The following is a 24664-nucleotide window of genomic DNA, read 5'->3' as shown; positions in this document are numbered from 1 at the left end:
ATGTTTTGCAGACGGTTTTATTCTTCCCCAACAGTGAGCCCTGATGTAAGACCAACTGCTTCCAGGGCAAGATCAGTGGATTATGTCACAGAAGATGGACCAAAAGTAAGTGTATAGATCATGTGTTTTTGTTCAATATGAAGCTTATGCAATTTTTTAGTTTGGGTATGAAAACAAATATCTAGGGAGGCTCATGATGCCAATAATAAACACATGCACTGGTTTATTTCACTTCTTTATTATTCATCAATTGGTTAACTATTTAACAAACTAACAAGCTGATTGTTTGATTAATCATTCAGTTAATCAATCAATCACTTATCTTTGTCAAAGTTCTTTTGTCATTATCTATGGTCTCTTCAATGACATACCCTAGGTTAGCTTCAGGTTTGACTGATACAAACACAACTGATTGATTGAGTAAATAAATGGTTAATCAAATAATTGATTAATTAGTTGAGTAAAGAGTTAACCAATTGATGAATAATAAAGAAATGAAATTGAACCAGTGTGTGTGTTTATTATTGGCATAATGGCCCTCCTAAGATACAGCAGAATCTATTCCAACACACAGGTTCCCATTAAGAATCTTGCAAAGCAAATACAAAAAAGAAACATGTGTCTGCTTAGCATATTTATTCGTCAATGTCAATATTTAATCATGTGAATCAAAGTTAAATGTGAGTTAATATACATAATAGCATGAACACACAGAAAACAATGACTAATCATTTAAAATGACAACCACATTGAAGAGAAAGGTGCATTAGTGTTAATGATAATTCTTGTTAAGAACAGCAAGGGAGTTAACTCCAAGATGCAAATGTATTTAAAATTGAGTTAGAGCATACAGTAGGGAGTGAATATGGTCTTAAATCAATTATATTATATTATTGGTGTAATGTTATTGGCTCTTCCCAATAACATGCTTCCAGGTGTGTTTACGTCCCCGTACCTTAGCGGTTCAGCAAAAGAGACCGATAGACTAAGTACCAGGCTTACAAAGAATAAGTCCTAGGGTCAATTTGTTCGACTAAAGGTGGTGCTCCAGCATGGCTGCAGTCATGTGGTTGGTAAGCAAGCTACTTACCACACAGCCACTCCTGCACCTATATCTGAACTATCTCAAAATATAAGGAATACATCAAGATGAATCTAGTTAAAATATGCTCAGAGACTTGCAAGCAGCTTGCTTGTGCAAGTGCCATAAATTGAAAGCTCTGCATACCAGATGCAAGCAGGTTTCAGGGGTCCTTGAGAGAGAATGCACACCATTTCAAAGTCTTCCTGTCAACGGCTTTACAGCACACCAATGCCCTCTACTGGAATGAGTCCCCGCCTAGTGCATCAACTAGCTGGTATTTGATCTTAAGTCCTTCATCTCAGGATCATCAGCACCATTGAAGTTGCAGAGCCATGCTGATCTGACTTGCTACATAGGAAAACAGGTACTTGCCTCATATATACCATATTTTAACATCCATAAGGAAACCCCTAATATGGGGGGGGGGCTTAAAATTTGGTGAAATGGTTTTGTAAGGGATTATAATACTATCCATGTATAAGAAACTCCCATATTTTTTAACCTAATCTTTGACAATACGGTATGTCTTACCTCTGTCACCAGCTTTCATCATCCCTTTTCAGCAATATATTTGTGAAGTAGCAAGTCTTAGTTCACGATGTATGTTTTATATCAACAGGAGATTTTATGGAAATGGTGGTCATGTGAGCCTTGTATTCGTTTGGAATCTATGGGATCAGGAAAGATTCTTCTGACCTGGAATAGACTAACTAGCCAACTGATTGAACTGGTCAGTGGATATAAAGTGAGTAAATTTTTTAGCAGTTTTGTTTTTTGTTGATCAATTATTTAAATTCAGTAGTAAGTAAAACATTACATATCTAAACATTACATTTGACAGAATAAACTGAATGCTAAAGGGTCAAAGAAGAGAATGGCTAATTTGGCTACAACATAGGGTGGTCAAAACCCACACTACAGCACTGATATAGTCATGACTTCAAAATCATAAAGTAAAGCATTAAAAAGTTTAAAAAATTTAGGATTGGAACATTCCAATAAAAACAACATAAAACATAGAGAATTGAACAGGTTTGTAAGAGGAAACAAAATAAATGAAGTGTAATGGAAGCTAACTATTCAACAGGTTTAAACATGTTATGCAGTGTAATAAGCCAGGACACGATGGCTGGATAATGAAAGAATATTAGGAATGTTACATGCTAAATATAAGTTCCCAGTCAAGTCTGTTGGTGTCAGGTCACTAGGAGGCGTAATAATATCAATGAATCAATGAATATTCATCTATTAGGGCCTTGAAATGTTAAATTAGTGTCATCATCATCATCATTTAACGTCCGCCTTCCATGCTAGCATGGGTTGGACGATTTGACTGAGGACTGGAAAACCAGATGGCTACACCAGGCTCCAATCTAATCTGGCAGAGTTTCTACAGCTGGATGCCCTTCCTAACGCCAACCACTCCGAGAGTGTAGTGGGTGCTTTTACGTGCCACCAGCACGAGGGCCAGTCAGGCGGTACTGGCAACTGCCACACTCAGAATGGTGTATTTTACATGCCACCTGCACAGGAGCCAGTCCAGCAGCACTGGCAATGATCTCGCTCAAATGTTTTTTCACGTGCCACCACCACAAGTGCCTGTAAGGCAACGCTGGTAACAGCTGTATATATTTGCATGAAATATACACATATGTGTGTGTGTGTGTGTGTATCTTCATCATCATCATCATCGTCATCATTTAACGTCTGCTGACCATGCAGGCATGCGTTTGACGGTTTGACCAGAGCTGGCAAGCTGGGGAGCTGCACCAGACTTCAGTCTGATTTGGCATGATTTCTACAACCGGACTCCCTTCCAAATGCCAACCACTTTACAGAGTGTGTTGGGTGCTTTTACACGGCACCACATGGGGACTTTTAAGTAGCACTGCATGGGCACTTTTACATGGCATTGCACAGGTGGTTTTATGTGGCACCACCACAAGTGCTTTACACTACCAGAGGGACAAGCCTTAACACTTCTTCTGGGGAGTACAGGTCTTCTTGAGTACGGCAAAGTACCAAGTATCTCATCCTTTGTCATCTTACCCAAAAGGTTCAGCATTCTTATGTCATTCTTCAATACTTCATCCCCATGTCTTCCTAGGTCTCCCACTTCTACATACTCCATCACACACACACATGGTTCTATTTTACAAGCACAAGCACTCATACATTGTTGGCAGAACTTGGTCCTTCACAAAGCATCGTCAGTTGACACCTTCATAAGTTCAACCTTGTGAACAGATGCTGTTGAGCAGCTCCTCATGAACTGATCAATAACCAGGCTCAACAACGATTGAACATTTGCAAACAACTGCTGACAAAGTAGTTGTATGCTGTCGACTTAATGTGAGAGTCCCCTGAAGGGAATAATAATACTGTTGTTTAGACCTAGGAAGTTGCACCACTTCCTGTCGGCCTTGACACATTTCTTGTGTCCTTATGTTTACAAGAGGGAGACAAGCACCTCCGCCCAGCTAAGCCTGCATCCAGAGACATGTTTCTGAGTCTTTGCTCATCATCAGTCTGGAGTAGCATGACCTGCTAGTCGAAGATGCTTGTCTCCCCCTTGCAAACATAAGGACACAGGAAATGTGTCAAGGCCAACAGGAAGCGGTGCAGCTTCCTAGGTCTAATCAACAGTAGTATTATTCCCTTCGGGGGACTGTCACATTAAGTTGACAGCATACAACTACTTCATCGTATCACTACTGCATAAATCTCTCTGAGAGATTTAGAAATGAATTATTTCTAAAACTGCTGACAAATACTCAAGATGCTCATTTTTGGTGTTGAATTGTAAATGAGGATGAAAAATGAATCTATTTTCGTCATCTTCATACAAGAAATCAGAGACTATATTCCAATCAGGCTTCAAAACATGTTGTCAAACAAGAGCAGTTTGATGAGAAGGTCATGTCATGTGTTTGGTGGAATCTCAAGGGCTCGTTGCATTTTGAGTTTGTCTCAGATGGTCATGCTGTAAATACTAACCTTTATGCTCATCAACTACAGTGAGTATATGATGCTTAGAAAGCCTGCAGCCCATCGTTGGTCAATCAAAAATACACACTCCTACATCATGAAAATGCCTCAGCGTATACTGCCAATGTGACCAAGCCAAAATTTGAGGAACTTGAGGGGTTGGAAGTGCTGCCACACCCTACTTACAGTGCAGACCTTGCTCAGTCAGATTGTCACTTTTCTGTGTTATGGTCCATTTCCTGCCTGGACAGAAGAAGTTTAACAAGGTGACGTGGTTGAAAACAGGAGCTGGGAGTCTTTTGCCTCTGAACCAGTCAAATAGTATAAGCATGGAATTGATCTTCTGGCACAACAATGGCAACAAGCAACAGAATACAGTGGGACATATCTTGATGAATAAACACTTTTCACATGTAATTAGTTTTGAACTATTATTTAAAGCTTGAAATATGAAAAAACTTTTGACTCAATCTGGTATATGTACATGTTTATATTTATGTGTTATTTCTTTACTACCCACAAGGGGCTACATACAGAGGGGACAAACAAGGACAGACAAATGGATTAAGTCGATTACATCGACCCCAGTGCATAACTGGTACTTATTTAATCGACCCCGAAAGGATGAAAGCAAAGTTGACCTCGGCGGAATTTGAACTCAGAACGTAGTGGCAGACGAAACACCGCTAAGCATTTCGCCGTTGTTTATATTTATGTGTGTGTGCATATACGCACACACACATGCAGACACACACACACACACACATGCATGTGCACACTCACACACATACACATGCTTGTGCACAACATTCACACAAGCAAAGAAGTTACATACATAATATGAAAAATGCTGTAATCTTGCATAATTATTTACTCTAAGTTACATCCATATTAGAAGTATTACTTCTTGTTTGTTGTAATATTCTTCTTATTTTGTTTGTATTTCAGTTGTTTCTCAACAACGTGAACTATAGTACCCTGATTTTTCCAAACTTTAACTCTTTACAAGTGAAGGGTTTGGCTGCTGGACAGAAATACTCCATCCATTTGAAGGTTATTGCAAGATCTGTTGATCTGAAACCAATCGAATCAAATACTATAGTAGGTTTTAATTCTTAACTTCCTTAGTTTTTTTTAATGCCATTTCATATATCCTTCCTTTTCCTCCTCCTCCTCCTCCTCTTCCTCATCATCATCATCATCATCATTGCCATTATATCACCATCTCCGTCACCATCACCATAACTCCTGTCCACATCTTCCTATCATAATCTCCACATATTCCCACAGGACAATGAAGATACGTCAAATATAGAAGTTGAAATGTTTCTGACAAAGCTTAGTCATTTTTTTGTAAATAAGAACTATGACCATTCTTATTGCTACCATTCTCCTTATCCTTATTGCTGTTTGCATTTATATACATATGTATGTATGTCACATGTATATATTGAATATATGTCACACACACACACACACACATATATATATATATATATATATATATATATATATATATATATATATATATATATATATATATATATTAAAAATATAACAAGCGCTCTTGCTAGTGGGTTAATTATCACTGCTACTTTAGTTTCAAGTAAGCAATAGTTTTATATCAGACCCTCCTCTCTTCTCTCTTCATCTGGTAGACTCAGCAAATGTGAAGAAAATGAATGGCCGTAAATCAAATGCAAGATGAAATGCATATCAAGATTATAAATCTATATATGTCTGGCAAACCTTTTCAGATGCAGAACGCTGCCCCCCACGCCAACCACCACCTGTCTCCTCTTTCCACCCCTTCCTCACCCTTAGAGCTGGCACACTCAACGTGATCACATTGAAAGATAGGTCTGGTGTGATTGTTGAGATGCTGGAGCAATGGCATGTGAATGTGTGTTGCATTCCAGAAGTAAGGTGGAGGGGTGCTTCTAGCAAATTCTTCACAGGTTATAAAATCTTCTTGGTAGGCAATAGTGAAGGGATTGGTAGGGTGGTCATACTTATTGCTGAGAAATAAGTTGAAAAGGCAATCGAAGTAATCAGAGTGTCTGATTGGATACTTAAACTTAGACTAGTGTTGCAAAGTGGAGTAGCAACTATTATTCCTGCCTATGCTCCTCAACCAGGACTGCCAGACAAACAGAAAGATTGGTACTTTTTGCAGACTGGGCAGCATCTGGGTAGCTTCCGGGGAGGGGGGAGCATGAAGACTATGGAGCTGGTTACTGCAATGAGGAGGGAACTAGGCTGCTGGAATTCAGTGATGCAAGTGACCTTAGGATCTGCAATACTAACTTTAAGAAACTAAGCAGTCACCTGTTCACATATCAATCTGGTGGACATACAAACCAGATTAACTACATTCTCACCAGAAAGGAGGAAAGATGGTTGCTTGTAAATGCAAAGTCCTTCCCAGGTGAAGAGTTCACCCCTCAATATAGATTAGTCTTTAGTGACTTCAGACTTTGGGCTAGAGAAGGATGCCAAGAAGCAAACCAGTCTGAAAAAGAAAGATCTGGAAGTTTAAGTGTCCCCTGAATAATCAGAGATTGAAAGACATTCTAATTGAAGCATTTGGTGCGAAGGGGGAGGAGATAGTGACATATAACATCAAGGACACCTGGAAGTTCCTATGAGACAACATAATCTGTGGCTGGTGCCCATCCTGACCTTAGGCGACATGGTGGTTGAAGAGTATAGTAGAGAGGACCATTAGAGTAAAGAAACAGGCCTGGAAGGACTGGAAGAGTGGTGGTTGTAGTGAGTTATATTAGATAACTGGAAGGAAAACTAGGAAGCAGGTACATTCAGCTAGAGGAGAAGTAGAAAGGAAAAAGTTTACCAATGTTCTGTAGTATGAGGACCAGAGGCTTGACGTGTCCCAGATTGCAAGACAGTGTGTCAGAGAGAATCATGGTGTGATAAGAGAGAAGTGCATTCGCATGGATGATGGTTCACATACAGTTAGTAATTCTGCAAAGAAAGCGGCTTAGAAGTGCCGCTATGAAAGACTGCTAAAGGTAGAGAATGCATGTGATAAGGAGTGTCTGTCTAATGTGGACCTAACAGAGGGACCAGCTATCTGAATAGACAATAGCTTGGTAGATAAAGCAATTAAGGATATGAAGACAGGGAAAGCCCCCAACCCATCAGGAATCACTGCTGAGATGCTTAAAATAACTGGTAGAGTGAGATGTAGCCTAGCCACCCATATAGTTAATCAGGTTGTCCATGGGGAAGCTATATCCAATGAATGGTGTATCAGCATTATAGTCAACTGCTACAAAGGTAAAGGTGATGCCTTAGACAGAAATAATTACAGAGGTATCAGGTTGCTGGACCAGGTGATGAAAGTTGCAGAGGGAGTCATAGCTCAACTAATTAGGAAGAGAGTTAGTCTAGATCAGATGCAGTTTGGTTTTGTGCTGGAGAGAAGCACTACTAATGCCACATTCATAGTAAGGCAGCTGCAGGAGTATTTAACCAAAAATAAACTTCTGTACTTGGTTTTTGTCAACATGGAGAAAGCCTCTTACAGGGTCCCCCGCTCCCTTATCTGGTGGTCAATGTGGAAGCAATGAATGGTTTGTGAGAGCTGTACAAGTCATGTACAGGGATGCTGTCAGTAATATGAAAGTTGTCAATAAGTATAGTAATGAATTTAGTATACAGGTAGCAGTTCACCCAGGATCGGTTTTCAGCCCCGCACTTGTTTGTCATAGTCATCCAGGCCCTAACAGAGAGATTCAAGACTTGCTGCCCTCTATGTTGATGACCATGCCGTTCCTTCTGCTAATCATTCAACTATAAGTGAAGACCAACGTCTTGTCTGCCAAATAAGCCAAAGAAAGTGAAGTAGAATATGTCATATGTGTGGTTTGAACTTGTGACCATATAATCCAATGTTGAATTTGACTGTACTTTTATCTGATTTTGTCTTTTTTCCAGGTATATAACTGCCCTTATTGTACATCCAAAAATGGACCGTTAATTTCTCTGGAACTTGGTAGCAATGATAACTGCTTAGCTATTCGATGGGCTCCAATCAAAGACCCTGAAATTGCATACTATCAAGTTTATCAGAATAATGTGAAATGTATATCAAAGGTAAAATTTATTGACATATTCTGTTATTTTTTATTCTTTTACTTGTTTCAGTCATTTGACTGTGGCCATGCTGGAGCACCACCTTTAGTCAAACAAACCAATCCCAGGACTTAATCTTTGTAAGCTTAGTACTTATTCTATCGGTTTCTTTTCTGCTAAGTTACGGGGATGTAAATACACCAACATCAGTTGTCAAGCGATGATGGTGGGGACAAACACAAACACACAAATGCATACATATGTATATATATATATATATATATATAAATATATATACATATATTCGACAGGCTTCTTTCAATTTCCGTCTACCAAATCCACTGACAAGGCTTTTATCAGCCCGAGGCTATAGTAGAAGACACTTGCCCAAGGTGCTACACAGTGGGACTGAACCCAGAGCAATGTGGTTGGGAAGCAAACTTCTTACCACACAGCTACTCCTGCACCTATGATTAATATTATTATAAATATTATTAACATACAGGTGCAGGTACGATGGTGAGATGGGGGAATCATTAGCATTTCCTCTATCTTTACATTCTGAGTTCAAATTCCACTGAGGTTGACTTTGCCTTTTATCATTTTAGGGCCAATGAAATAAGAACCAGTTGAGCAATGTGGTTGGTGTCATCAGCTCAACCCCTTCCCTGATCTTGCTGGTCCTGAAGGAAAATTTGAAATTATTATCATCATCATTATTATTATTATTATTATTATTATTATTATTATTATTATTATTATTATTATTATTATTATTATTATTATTATTATTAAGGTGGTGAACTAACAAAACCATTAGCACACTGGGTAAAATACTTAGTGTTATTTCATCCATCTTTTTGTTCTGAATTCAAATCCCACTGAGGTCGACTTTGCCTTTCAGCCTTTCAAGGGTCAATAAAATAAATACCAGTAATAATAATAACAATAATAATACTTGACTGTAAGCCCGGTGGAGTGAATAATTTGTTAAGTAATGGCTGCAACGTTGGGTCAGCCAGACCTAGAATATATAAATAGCTATATTACAGACATTTCTTAAAACTCAATGAACTTGATCCGCTGTCTAATTATATAGAACAGCATTTATAGTTAAATGCAGGCTAACATCTTGGGTATAGTGACCAAAAACTGATCAATTGTAATTATATACATACTGAAAAGCAAGTCATTAGCAATAATGATAATTCTTGTTCAGTGATGCAAGGCAGAGACCTCTGAAATTTAAATTGATTAAAATTTTAAATTGAGATATGCTATGTAATAAATTTGATCATTACTGCGACAAATCTAGACATGGTTATACTTTATTAGACCTCCTCAACAAAGCATAGTTTAATCTATGACCATCAGGTTTTAGAATGACTGTGGATGTGTAGTTTAGAGGCTTGCTTCTCAACAATGTAGTCATGGATTCAGCACCTTGGGCAAGTGTTTTCTGCTGTAGCCCTGAGCTGACCAAAGACTTGTGAGTGGATTTGCTAGGCAGAAACTGAAAGACGGCAGTGAGCTGGCAGAAACGGTAGCACGCCGGGTGAAATGCTTAGCGGTATTTCGTCTGCCGTTACATTCTGAGTTCAAATTCTGCCGAGGTCAACTTTGCCTTTCATCTTTCAGGGGTCGATAAATTAAGTACCAGTTATGCACTGGGGTCGACTTAATCCCTTTATCTGTCCTTGTTTGTCCCCTCTATGTTTAGCCTCTTGTGGGCAATAAAGAAATAAGAAACTGAAAGAAGATTTTCGTGTGTGTGTGTGTATGTGTGTGTGTGCGTGTGTGTATGTGTGTATGTGTGCGTATTTCAAGTCAAACCAAGTAAAGATATTTTGAACGCATTTAATATGTGCATTTCAGATAATTTCACAATGAGTAAAATGGGAGTTTCATTTCTAACATAAAAATTTTCCTCAGTTAAACTATAACAAGGAAGATGTGTAAGAGATGTTCATTTTTAATCTGTTGCACAATTGTCTGCAACTGTATTTAATGCTTTCAAAATATCTTTGCTTAGTTTGCCTTCATTTTTATGAATCTGTGTCCTGAACAAGCTAACCATTCCTAAATCCATTCAAACAAATACTGTAGCTATATATATATATATATAGAGAGAGAGAGAGAGAGCTATATACACACAGAGAAAAAGAAAGAGAGAGAGATGTAAAATGTTGCATGGAAAGATGAACAAATATATTGAAAACAGCAAAAAACACACAAAGGATGTGGAAACAGTCACCCCTCATCAGCTGTCAACCAAAAGTCATCACAATTTCAACACTTTTATGTGTGTGTGTGTGTGTGTGTGTGTGTTTGTGTGTATGTGTGTGTGTGTGTGCATGTGTGTGTGTGTTTGTGTGTATGGTGTATGTGTGTGTGTGTGTGTGTGTGTGTGTGTGTGTGTGTGTGTGCGTTTGTGTGTCTAAGATGAAAATTATGATGATACATTTTTTTGTTTTTGTGAAAAATTATAATTTTATTTGGCAATTTGTAATCCTGACATAGAAAATTTTTCTCCCGGTGTGCCTTCGGCATAAAGAACACATAGTTAAGTGCAAAATAAAATACTTAATGTGCTGAGCCCCAAAAAATTTAATCACTTGAAAACACAGCTATAACAAGAAAAAAAACTCCCATTGTCCTGATAAACACCCTCGTTTTTATAAAAAGTGTCTCATTGCTATGTATTTCATTAATGTCTTACATTTGTAGATCCCACATTTGAGTAATACCAAACCAATGAGTGTGGTTCTGAAGCAAAGTGAACCGAATGTCCTCGCAAGTATTTACGTTGAAGCAATTCCGAGAAGTAAGTATAATATAATACAATAAGAGGGGAAAATAATCGTTATTTTTTTCTGACCCCTGTAAATCATGATGCCAATCATATTTTCTTGCAGGACTCTTCAGCAATTCAGCCAGAACATGCTCGAGCATGCACTCAGTGTGTTTAAGTAGTAGATGTTGTTGTTGCTGCTCATGATAATGAGGGTGGTGGTGGTGGTAGTGGTGGTGGTGGTGGGGTGGTGGTGTTCGTCGTCGTCGTCATGATGGTGTTGATGATGATAATGATGAAGCTGGTGATGATGATGATGATGATAGTGGTTTTTCAGTGGTGGTTTTGGTGGTGGTGGTCGTCGTCGTCATTGTCGTTGTTGTCGTCGTCATGGTGTTGGTGATGATGATGATGTGATGATTTTAAAGATAATGATGATGATGATGATGAGAGTAGTTTTGGTGGTGATTTTGGTGGTGGTGGTGGTGGTGGTGGTGATGAAAATTATAATGATTATGATCATGATCATGATGGCATTGGTTATGATGATAACGATGATGATGGTGATGATGATGATGATGATGATGATGATGATGATGATGATGATGATGGTGGTGGTGGTGGTGGTAGTGGTGATGATAGTGATAGTGGTTTTGGTAGTGGTTTTGGTGGTAGTGGTTGTTTTGGTGATGATGATGATGATGATGACTATGACGACAACAATGATGATGACGATGATGTCGATGATGACAATAATGATGATGATCATCATCAATGAAGCAAAACAAAATGATTGGAAAAAGGAGAAATTTTATTGATTACTAATTAATTAAATTACGCTAATATCATGGTCAATACATGGTAATAAGCTGCTGCTGCTGCCACTACTACTTCTATTTATTTGTGATAAGAAACATAAGATTAAGTGCAACAATAAATGTATTCAAACAAGTATGTATGTATCTACGTGTGTGTGTGTGTGTGTGTTATTTAGTAACAGGGATTAATAAGTCGAGGCAGACATCTTGTAAGCACTCACTGATAAAGCAAACTTGACTAACTACATCAAACAATCAAATACCAAAAGATCCAAATCAAATTAACATCCTTAGTAATGCCTCTGATCATCATCATCGTTTAACGTCTGCCTTCCAAGCTAGTGTTGGTTGGATGGTTTGACCGGAGCTGGCCAGGCAGAAGCCTGCACCAGACTTCTATGACTGTTTTGGCAGGATTTATACAGCTGGATGCCCTTCCTAACACCAACCACTCAGCAGAGTGGACTTAGTGCTTTTTATGTGGCACAAGCACAAGTAAGGTCAGTTTTGCCAAGGTTTTTACAGCTGGATGCCTTTCCAAATGCCAACCATTTTACAGTGTGGACTGGGTGCTTTTAAGTGGCACCTGTATTGACAGGGTCACCAAGTACTTGCAAGACAAAAAAAAACTTTCAAGAAGAGAGGGGGCATTGGAGGAGGTGATCTTGTATCGGATGATGAAAGGTTATAGTGAGACAGAGAGACAAGCAGGTGTCTTGCTGTAGAGGAAGTACAAGGTTACCCGGCCAGAGATAGAGATCAGGAATGAAAACAGAAACAGGTGTGCTATCATTAAAGAAATACATGGTTACCCAACCTGAAGGAAGAGCAGGAGAAGGAGAGAGAGAGAGTGGGAGACGGCAGGATAGAGATGGTGGCAAAATGTCAGCATACTCACAAGGGACAGGAATCAGAATATAAATGAGATGGTTGAGTAAAGGAAGAGAGAGATATAGATGGTGGCAAGTGTCAGACATACCTCGAGGTTCGAAACACCATAATATAAGTGGCAGGACATTGTGAAGGAAGCATGATTAAAGGGTGTGGAGGGAGGGATGAGTGGTGAAAACCTGGATATATATATAGAGTCAGGTGAGTGAAAAGTTTTCTAGTTACCTGTGGGTAGAACACAGAGGCTGGGGGCTAGCAAAGAGTAATGATACAGTGGCACAAAGCCAAGAAGTCAGGATTGGGGAGTGGGAGGTAAGCATAATGCATGAAGTAGAAATGTGAGGAAGAGAAGAGATGCAGAGATATAGTTGGGCTTGTTGTTGTAGAGTGTGTGAGAAGCTTTCTTGTTAAGTGGGCAGGTTTTCTCAAGAACTTCATATTGCCAGACATCTTGGTCCATTGTCATTTCCTCTGTGAGGCCCAACATCCTGAGATCAGTCCTTACTATTTCATTCCATGTCTTCCTGGTTCTCCCTCTTCCACGGGTACCATCCACCTTCAGTGAGCGGCACTTCTTTACGCAGCTGTCCTCATTCATACGCATCACATGTCCAAACCAACATAGTCTTCTCTCTTGCATGCTGCATTTGATTCCTCTTATAACCAACTTTCTTCTCAATATATTTGCACTTTGTCATACATGCGCACTGATGTTGCACATTCAACAAAGCATACTACCTTCATTTCTCTCCAGTCTACACATGTCTTCTACATTCAGAGCCCATGTCTCACTACTATGGAGTATAACCGTTCGCACACAAGCATCATACAGTCTACCTTTCACTCTGAGAGAGAGTCCTTTTGCTGCCAACAGAGGTAATAGCTTTCTGAACCACATGGTTCTGGGTTCAGATCCACTGCATGGCATCTTGGAAAAGTGTCTTTTACTATAGCCTCGGGCTGACCATTGTGAGTGGATTTGGGAAACAGAAAGTGAAAGAAGCCAGTCGTAGGTGCATGTGCATGCATGCGTGTCTTGTGTGTGTGTGTGTAAGACAGTGCCCCAGCATGGCTACAGTCATAAGACTGAAACAAGTAAAAAAAACAACACAATATATCTCTTGAAGAATGAAAAGATAAAAAAGCAGTAAGTTGGTACATTCTGAAATATATTTATCTTGTGGCTTGCCATTGTCAGCTACATCCTGAATGTCTTTTGTTTTTGTCATACGGAATGAATCAATGGTGTCTCTTGTAGAAAAGGAGTAAATTTATATGTTATGACTTGTATTTCGTTCGATCTATACAACTGATTCTCATTGAACATGTCAATGTTGCCATTTCATTTCCAGTAAAGCAGTGCGACGAAACAGGTAAGTGATTGTCACCATAGAGTAAAAACCACTAAAAAGTACATAGCTTAGATATTTTCTCTCGCTTTGTTTTATCTGTATTTTTATGAGTTAAAAGCATTTTTGGTTTCTACTAATAACTTATTTTTCTACTAACTGCAAGGTCTACAAAGAATTAAACAAGATGGATAAGATCAATCTTGTCTACTAATGCAATATCTGATGTTCTGGTATGATATATATTATCCCTTGCTTGCCAAAGATTAGATCTAATTAATATTAACCTTTATAGATCTTTTCTTCTTCTCACTGCATGCTCAATTCTAATTATAACTAATTGATATTTCAGAGTTATCACCCTTAGCTGCTTTGACTAGATTTAAGCATTAAGCTAATGCTTTTTTTTTTTTTCAGAGAGAGAGAGAGAAGTAATTAATTTTAAAAGTTTGCTCATTACAGTAAATATGTTCATACTGGTTTAATTAATTTAATTATCAAATTTAAATAATTTGGTATGCTATAAAGTATCCAGTATGTATGACTGTGGTATAAGTAAAGTATGACTGCATGGTTTTAGAGTTGCTACATTGTTTATAATAAGACTTATAATAATAGATGCAAGGCTTGGTTGTGTGGTAAGAAGCTTGCTTAACAACCACATGGTTCTGGGTTCAGTCCCACTGAGTGACACTTTGGGCAAGTGTCTTCTGCTATAGGCTTGGGCCGAACAAAGCCTTGTGAGTGGATTGGGTAGACAGAAACTGAAAGAAGCCTGTTGTATATGTATGTGTGTATGTATTTGTGTGTCTGTGTTTGTCCCCCCACCATTGCATGACAGCAGATGTTGGTGTGTTTACATCCCCGTAGCTTAGCAGTTCGGCAAAAAGAGACCGATAGAATAAGTACTAGGCTTCCAAAGAATAAGTCCTGGGGTTGACTGGTTCGACTAAAGGTAGTGCTCCAGCATGGCTGCAGTCAAATGACTGAAACAAGTAAAAGAATAAAAGAATAAAAGAAAGACTCAGGTGTGGTTGTGTGGGTAAGAAGTCTTTTTTCTAACCACATGGCTTCAGGTTCAGTCCCATCATGTGGAACCTTGGGTAAGTGACCCGTACTATAGAAAAAAGTGAAAGGGGTACAGTGGAGTTGCTGTGAGGAGTGGAATACCCAACGTTTTGGATGTAATCCTTCGTTAGAGGGTAGAGAAAAAGGGAAGTTGAAAACAGACAGAGTTTGCATCCTCTCAGTTTGAAAAACTGGCTGCAACTGATAACGGACTCTGAATAACACAGGCTGCTAATGTGAAACAGTAGTTATAGGAGAGGGCATGGAGAAAGGAGGAGGAAAAGGGTGATGGAGAGAGTAGTAGAGGTAAGTAAATACGGGAATGTTGCAAAGAGAGGGTGGGAGGAGGATTAAAAAGGGTAAAAAAGAATTAATAGGAGGTGAAAGGATGAAAAGAAAAACGTTCATTCATACCTGCCAGGGACATAGTGTCAAGACCAAAGATGAGACATTGCTCCTTTCGTTTCCTAGAGAAGGGGGATCCATGGTGCAAGGCCATGCTACACACTGATAAATCTGCAATAGAATGATTTGCAGTGTTGGAGTGGGTGGCAACAGGTTGGCCTGGCATACGTAGCATTATGCTTCTGATGTATTTGTGAAAGCAATCCCTAAGGTTGTACTATAGCCTTGCGCCAGCAAAAGCCTTGTCAGTGAATTTGATAGATGTAAACTGAAAGAAGCCTTTCATATATATGTAAGTATGCGTATATGCATATGTTCAATGTGTGTGTGTGTGTGGATGTGTGATGTGTCCACCCTTGTCCTCACATCATGTGATAGTTAAAACTAGCATCATCATCATCATCATCATCATCATCATCATGCAAGCAATGTTGTTCATTTCCAGTATTCCATAAAAGAAACATCATATATAAATATATGTATATCATAACTGAACCAAAATTGATGACTGGCACCTGTACCAGTGGAGCGCTAAAAGCACCGTCCGAGCGGGATCACTGCCAGAACAGTTGTCTGGCTTCCATGCCGGTGGCACATAAAAAGCACCATTTGAGTGTGATTGTTACCAGCATCGCCTTACTGGCACTTGTGCCAGTAGCATGTGAACAAAACATTCAAGCGAGGTCGTTGCCAGCGCTGCTGGACTGACTCCTGTGCAGGTGGCACGTAAAAACACCATTTGAGCGTGGCCATTGCCAGTACCGCCAGACTGACCCTCATGCCGGTGGCACGTAAAAGCACCCGCTATATTCCCTGAGTGGTTGGCGTTAGGAAGGGCATCCAGCTGTAGAAACACTGCCAGATCAGATTGGAGCCTGGTGCAGCCATCTGGTTCGCCAGTCCTCAGTCAAATCGTCCAAACCATGCTAGCATGGAAAGTGGACATTAAACGATGATGATGATGATGATGATGATGATGATGATGATGATGAAACATGTTGAGCCATGAGGAAATATCACTTTGCTTGGAAACAGGTAAGAGTTGGTGACAGGGAAGGCATCTGGCCATAGGAAATCTGCCTCAGCGAATACTGTCTGACCTATGCAAGCATGAAATAGCAAACATTAAATGATGATGATGATGATTCTGAAATAGAAATACATTTTTCTTCCTTAAAATGATTTGCTTGAACCAATCAGCTAACTTTTAGCAGCCTACTATAGTCATACTGAAATACAAACCCATGATTTATACTCATGTGCATTGGCAATATATTCACTATAATGGACAGAAAGGAAAGACGACAAACTAATACAAAGGATGTAAAAAAATAACTTTATTCTCTCTTTAAACATCCAATAGAGCTTTGGTTAAAAATTCAGTTGTCTGTCTTTTACGTATGTATAAGAAATGATATATTAAGTTACATCAGTTTACAATAAATACATCAATAAAGGTCTTTACTTGCAAGGAGATAATACTCTCTTTTATTTGTTTCAGTCATTTGACTGTGGCCATGCTGGAGCACTGCCTTTATTCGAGCTAATCGACCCCAGGACTTATTCTTTGTAAGCCTAGTACTTGTTCTATCAGTCTCTTTTGCCGAACCGCTAAGTTACGGTGACGTAAACACACCACCATCGGCTGTCAAGCGATGTTGGGGGACAAACACAAACACACAAACACATACACACACACACACACACACATATATATATATATATATACATATATACGATGGGCTTCTTTCAGTTTCCGTCTACCAAATCCACTCACAAGGCTTTGGTCGGCCCAAGGCTATCATAGAAGACACTTGCCCAAGGTGCCACGCAGTGGGACTGAACCCGGAACCATGTGGTTTGTAAGCAAGCTACTTACTACACAGCCACTCCTACGCCTATACTGGGGAACATTTATGAAAAAATTTTTTGTTGTCTTACATTTTACAATGAATCTTACCTGATTTGATGCTGCTGAGTTCAGAAATGCTCTCGCAAATTTTCTATCTTGTTGAGTTCTTTTGTTAAACAGGAATTCGTTAAGCAGGAATTACCATTAAATGCATTACTGATATAAGAAACTAACACAAACCGAATACCACTTTTTATTGCTTAGTAAATACATTACACAAAATGTTTAATTACACATCTTAGGACAGATATTTCTGTCAAGCTCGGATTTCAGCTATTCAAGGATTGGCTCCCGTGCCAGTGGCATGTAAAAAGCACCCACTACACTCTCGGAGTGGTTGGCATTAGGAAGGGCATTCAGCTGTAGAAACCTTGCCAGATTAGATTGGAGCCTGGTGCAGCTTCTTGACTTGCCAGTCCTCAGTCAAACCGTCCAACCCATGCCAGTGTGGAAAGTGGACATTAAACGATGATAATGATGATGATGAAGGAATGAAATTTCTCCTTAATGTTTTGTGTGAATAAGTTGCATTGTGTCAAATTCTTTGCAGACACTGGCAGCAGTCAGCCTTCATGTCTGTGTTCCTCCAGCCTGGTTACCTAGTCTTCATGGTCTGGATATCTTGGAGGAATCTTTCTCCTTTTGCTCATCACTTATTGCCTTATGATTTTTAAAGAAGTTGTCCAGATGACTGTGCAGGAAATGCACTTTTACACTCATACTGCAGTCCTGTGCTCAAAATCTGGTTAACAGGGTCTGCACAAGTTCTTCATCATTTGACAATTTCCCGTTTCCCAGGAAATCAGACTTGGTCTTTTGGATAGTATTCACATCAGATGGCAGTGGAGGTGCAATGGCCCAGTGGTTAGGGCAGTGGACTCGTGGTCATAGGATCGCGGTTTCGATTCCCAGACCAGGCGTTGTGAGTGATTATTAAGCGAAAACACCTAAAGCTCCGTGAGGCTCCGGCAGGGGATGGTGGTGAACCCTGCTGTACTCTTTCACCACAACTTTCTCTCACTCTTACTTCCTGTTTCTGTTGTGCCTGTAATTCAAAGGGTCAGCCTTGTCACACTGTGTCACGCTGAATATCCCCAAGAACTACGCTAAGGGTACACGTGTCTGTGAAGTGCTCAGCCACTTGCACGTTAATTTCATGAGCAGGCTGTTTCGTTGATCAGATGGCAGCCGTGAGGTCTTTAACGTCATTGCAATAAACAAAATCATCATGCATACTGAAGAATAGAAGCAAATCTTTCTTTCAATGCCTATAAAAGTGAACTTGGTTCCCAACGCAATGTATGCATGATGTTCATGGAGGTTGCCTCTACATGGCCTCTAGGTTTGCTAGAAATAGCAGCCAGCTCTCCTTGAAATCACAAGTAGTCCTAGATATCATCATCATCATCATACTCTTAAAAAAAGATGGAGGGGGGGGTCACTGTCGGAATGTCTTTGTTCCTATTGAAGGTTTGTTTGACTGATGTTGACTTGAGGTGAAACAACAGCATTGAGAATATCCTGTGTAAAAACTTTTATTTTCAAGAACATTCAGATTCTCTTTCAGAAAGGAACTATCACTGAAGGGAATCACAACACAGCAACACTGTCGTCATAGTCATCATCCTCGTCATCATCATCCCCACCACCACCACCACCTCCACCACCATCATCATCATCATCATCATCATCACCACTAACATCATCATCATCATCATCACCATCATCAACATTATCTTCATCACCACCACCACCATTATCACCACCACCACCACAACCATCATCATCATCACCATCATCATCAACATTATCTTCATCATCATCACCATTATTATCACCACCACCACCACCACCACCACCACCACCATCATCATCATCATCATCATCATCATCATTATCATTACAGTCCATTGTTGTCATCATCAACCACATTACTGTTGTCATCATCGTCATTGTCATCATCATCATCATCAACAACTCTATCATCATGGTCATTATGATCATCATGATCATGATCATCACTGTCGTCATTGTCATCGTCATCATCATCATCATCATGAACAACATCATCATCAACATCCTCATCACTGTCATCATCATCATCATCATCATCTTCATTGTCGTCTTCATCTGCATCATCATTTTCACTCCTTAGCATCATTGCCACGACCATCTACAGCAGCAGCAACATCACCATCATTGTCATCATCATCATCACTGACATCATCATCTATATCCTACTACTCCTCCTCAACCTCCTCCTCCTTACCATCATCACCATCATCCTCACCACCACCATCATCATCATCATCATCATCATCATCATCATCATCATCATCATCATCATCACCATCATCATCTTCCTGTTTATCATCATGATGTTCACCATCAATATTACCATCATATTTTATTTAAATATATTTTTGTTCTGCTCTAGATGATTCTGTGAAACCAATAACATCAAATGTCCTTGATATAAAGATGACCGATGTAATTAAATATTTAGAAAGGCTTTCACCCATTGAAAGAATAAATACCTCAGAACCGTTCCTGGAATATATTACTGTAAAAGAAAATTCTGTCATGACCAATTCTTCACAATCTTCAGGTGAGTTTTTGACATTATTACCTCCACCTTAGCAAAAGATATCTCTAGAATCACTGGATGGATTTGGATGAAACTTTCAGGGATGTTTGACCTTGTGAAAGGAAACTGGTATGAACTGATTAGATTTTGGGATCGACCAGGTGCCGGACAAGGATTCTGGATTATTTTTCCAGTGTTTTTACTTAATCTTTGAGAGCAGTTGGGTTCATTTTTAGTATTCTCATTTGTGTGAGCAGTAGAGTTTATTTCAGATATTCTCATTTTAAAAATTATCTCTGGCTAATCATTGAGAGGACGTTTGATGTTGCCTTGGCAGAGGTTTGCACTCTCTGAGTGCTCTCGTTGTTATTTATTGCAATGTAATTCGGCCATTTTATTTCTGTTAGACAAACTGCGTCTTAGCATAAATTCTAATTTGGAAGAATATCTCCAGCATCACTAACAATCATCATCTTCTTCATTAACTGCATCATCATGTGTTTGCACCTGTTCGTTTTTTTTATGCTCCCTATGTTGACATGAATTAGATGAGTCTGTTTTCTGTGTGTGTGTGTGTGTGTGTGTGTGTGCATGTGTGTGTGGTTGTGTGTGTGTGCGTGTGTGTGTGTGTGCATGCGTGTGTGGTTGTGTGTGTGCATGTACACATGTATTTGTGTGAATGTGTGTGCATATGTGTGTGTGCGTATGTGTGTGCATGTGTGTGTGCGAGTGTGAGTGCATGTGCATGTGTGTGTGCGGGTGTGTGTGTGTATGTGTGCATGTGTGTGTGTGTGTGTATATGTGTGCATGTGTGTGTATATGTGTGCATGTGTGTGTGTGTGCGTGTATGTGTGTATATGTGTGCATGTGTGTGCGTGTGTGTGTGTGTATATGTGTGCATGTGTGTGTGTGTATATGTGTGCATGTGTGTGTGTGTGCGTGTATGTGAGTGCATGCACATGTGTGTGTATGTGCACGTGTGTGCATGTCTGCATATGTATGTGAGTGTGTACATACACACACACACACACACACACACACATACAGAACGATTGTGGGCCATATACCTTAACCACGAAGCATGGCTTAGAGGTTAGGGTATTTAGCTAAGGAACATAAGGATGTAAGTTCAATTCCTGGTGGCATGTAAATTGCAAGACATTTTATTTCTCATTGAGCAAGATCATCATCATCACCATCCTCATCATCACCATCCTCATCATCACCATCCTCATCATCACCATCCTCATCATCACCATCCTCATCATCACCATCCTCATCATCACTGTCACTGTCATTGTCATCATCATTGCAAAAATGAGTTCCACATGTATAATCCAAAGGGCCAGCCTTTTCATATTCAGTGTCATGTTGAAATATTCCTGAGAACTATGTTAAAGATATGCATGTTTGTGGAGTACTCAGCCACATGCACATTAATTTCACGATCAGGCTGTTCCGTTAATCAGATCAACCAGATCATTCATCATTGTAACTGATGGGGTACCACTTTATATACAGGTTGATATTTGGGGTTTCACAGGGTCAGTGGAGGCCCCAATGTGTGATCTTGCGGTAGATCCTGTTGTTATTAGGTGCTGGTACAATATATTTGCTTGGACACAGTTTCCATTTCATGGACATGTCTTTCGAGGCTTACAATTACATTTGTGTTCAGAGAGAGATGTTGTTGATGATGATGGTAATGTGGTAGGTTAGTTGTAAATAGTTCCTGGTGGAGGTGTCTTCATGTTTTTGATGTTGGTGCATAGCTTTGTTGTTGGTGTTCATGTAGTATTCATGTCAGCCATGGCTGGAATCACTCCTAGCAACCCATGGAGAATTTGGTCAAACCTTCTTCCTATATCATCATCATCATCATTTAACGTCTGTTGCCCATGCTGGCATAGGTTGGATGGTTTGACCAAGGCTGGAAAGCTGGAAGGCTGTACTAGACTCCAGTCTGATCTGGCATGGTTTCCTAATGCCAACCACTTTACAGATTGTGATGGGAGTTTTTATGTGCCACTGACACAGGTGCTTTTTCTGCCATTTATGTGGCACCAGTAGTTACCATGACTGCAATTTTACTTTGCTTGATGGATCTTCTTCTCAAGCATGGCATAATGCCAAAGGACTCGATCATCTATCATTACCTTCATGAGGCCCGGCACTCGAAAGGTGCCTTTCACATGCCACCAGCATCAACTACCTTGCCTCTGTGAGGCTCAATGCTCAAAAGGATATATATATATAAGGATGAAAGGCAGAGTCAACCTCAGCGGAATTTGAACTTAGAATGTAGTGACAGATAAAATACCGCTAAGCATTTTGCTTGGCATGCTAATGATTCTGCCAGCTCACCACCTTTTTCAATACTGCTGTAGGCCATCTTCTATACCAAGACAAAACAATGTACATGATAACACTTTCAATCAATTAAGATCAGAAGCCATGAGAGCCATTGCCTGGTGCTGCATCTGGGCATTTATTATTATTATTATTATTATTATTATTATTATTATTATTATTATTATTATTATTATTATTATTATTATTATTTGAATAATTATAAATAATAGCATGTAAATTTTGGGTAAAAAAAAACCCTTTGGGGAGGAGAAGTCAAAAGCTCATGGCATACAGAAGATATTTAGTATTCAATTTGGTAATCTGAATACTAAATTGTAAAAGTGCATGGCCTAGTTGTTAATGTATTTGGCTCACAATCATAAAGTCATGAGTTTGAGCCCCAGCAGTGCATTGTGTCCTTGAGTGAGACACTGTATCTCATGTTGCTCCAGTCCTCACAGCTGGCAAAAATGATTTGTATTTGTAATTCGACGACTGGCACCCATGCCAACGTCGTCTCCTTCAATGGACACGAAACTCAGCTTGTGAAGACCTGTTGGGGCAAGCGAAATCATGATGGCACCTGTGCCCAGCGTCGCCTTTCTGGCACTTGTGCCCGCAGCATGTGTAAGGACTTTTGAGCGAGATCGTTGCCAGTGCCCCTGGACTGGCTCTTGTGCGGGTGGCACATAAAATACACCATTTTGAGCATGGCCATTGCCAGTACACCCACTACACTCTCGGAGTGGTTGATGTTAGGAAGGGCATCCAGCTGTAGAAACTCTGCCAAATCAGATTGGAGTCTGGTGTAGCCATCTGGTTCGCCAGTCCCCAGTCAAATTGTCCAACCCATGCTAGCATGGAAAGCGGACATTAAATGATGATGATGATGATGATGTTCCAACAATTACTGAATTGTCTTTCACCCTTTCATATCTAATTGTTAGACTGTCTTTGCATAGCAATTAAATTTCAAATCATTTGAGATTTTGAAGGGATTTGTGAAATATCTGCAATGTAATGTTGTTGGCATTGATCAAATGAAATCTTCTAATATCATGCATGACGTAACAAGATTTTGATTGGGAGTCAAGTTTACATTATGAATACTTTAATAAGGACAGTCTCAAGCAGGTTGGCATCTAGCTGTAGAAACTCTGCCAAATCAGATTGGAGTCTGGTGTAGCCATCTGGTTTCACCAGTCCTCAGTCGAATCGTCCAACCCATGCTAGCATGGAAAGCAGACGTTAAACGATGATGATGATGATGATGAATTCTAAGGAGCAGCCATGTCACGTTCTGTATCATACTGAATCTCCCCGAGAACTACGTTAAGGGTATACGTGTCTGTGGAGTGCTCAGCCACTTGCATGCTAATTCCACAAGCAGGCTGTTATGTTGATTAGATCAACTGGAACCCTCATCATCATGACCAATAGAGTGTCAGTTGAAAGTTGAGTGTGGTCATCTACTCATAATCCCTTTAAAGGGAAAATATAAATTCATATTATTCATATTCTAGCACTGTTATTTAAGCTTTTTTTTTTCTTCTTCCTTTCAAATAAACAGAATTTACATCATCAACAATGTCTTCGAATAACGAGAGTGATACTCTGTCAGTATCTGAATCAAGCAGCACTGAAATAGCTGATCAATCTCCTAATGAGGATGCACTCAATGAACAGCTGAAAACTGTCTTGAGTCCAACTCAAGACTCATCAGGAACAACAAAGGGTTCATCTGAAAATGGAAACATACCTAAAGAAAATAGTCAAACTGAAAATGGAAATAACCCGAAAGAAAATAATCAAGATGGAAATGGAAACGTCCCAAAAGGAAACAGTCAAACTGAAAATGGGAATATACCAAGAGAAAATAGTCAATCTTATATTGAAAACAGTGTACATATAAAGGTATGGTGTCCTATAAGTTTAAAGAACTTTCTTAATGTTTAAGGAGTTTTTTTTTAATTTCTTTAATGTTTCTTTAACGGAATCATTGATAGTGTAGTCAGACCCCTAGCTGAGCCCTGTTCAAAAGCAGCTGCAATCATCCTTATTTGTTCAGATATAGAGTATCTAGGACTACATTATTCATTGTGCCTTTCCATTTTTTTAAAACAAAGGTCCTGCTTGATTTGAAAGGTTTGACTGTTATTTTTAGCAGGTCAAACAACCACATTGAGGCTCTGTGTTGTATTTGCTTTTGATAGTGTTACTTTTATTGTTTCTTTCTTTGGTGTGGTTGTTTAATCTTAAGTCAACTCTGATTCAGCAAATATATGTTCAAACTGGATCAAACCTCATCCTCCTTGAGATCT

The 24664-nt window shown here is 39.4% G+C and overlaps 1 protein-coding gene across 3 annotated transcripts in view; it reads left to right on the top strand.

Moving 5' to 3' along the window:
* The window catches only part of LOC106882604 (uncharacterized), a 169185-nt gene that overhangs the window by 70754 nt on the left and 73767 nt on the right, over window positions 1-24664 (top strand). For 2 of the 3 annotated variants that reach the window (XM_089350389.1, XM_089350388.1), the window contains exons 24-31: window positions 12-105; window positions 1704-1829; window positions 5021-5173; window positions 8033-8191; window positions 10898-10994; window positions 14023-14043; window positions 19842-20012; window positions 23914-24257. In XM_089350389.1, coding sequence (XP_089206515.1) covers window positions 12-105; window positions 1704-1829; window positions 5021-5173; window positions 8033-8191; window positions 10898-10994; window positions 14023-14043; window positions 19842-20012; window positions 23914-24257 — 1165 coding nt within the window. The remainder of the gene's footprint in view (window positions 1-11; window positions 106-1703; window positions 1830-5020; window positions 5174-8032; window positions 8192-10897; window positions 10995-14022; window positions 14044-19841; window positions 20013-23913; window positions 24258-24664) is intronic. The other variant, XM_089350390.1, reaches the window with a different exon arrangement.

Source organism: Octopus bimaculoides, chromosome 4 (genome assembly GCF_046866305.1).
Source record: "Octopus bimaculoides isolate indiv1 chromosome 4, ASM4686630v1, whole genome shotgun sequence".
NCBI classification, from domain to species: Eukaryota; Metazoa; Mollusca; class Cephalopoda; order Octopoda; family Octopodidae; genus Octopus; species Octopus bimaculoides.
Note: the sequence above shows the minus strand (reverse complement) of the source record. Positions and strands in the feature narration are given on the sequence as shown.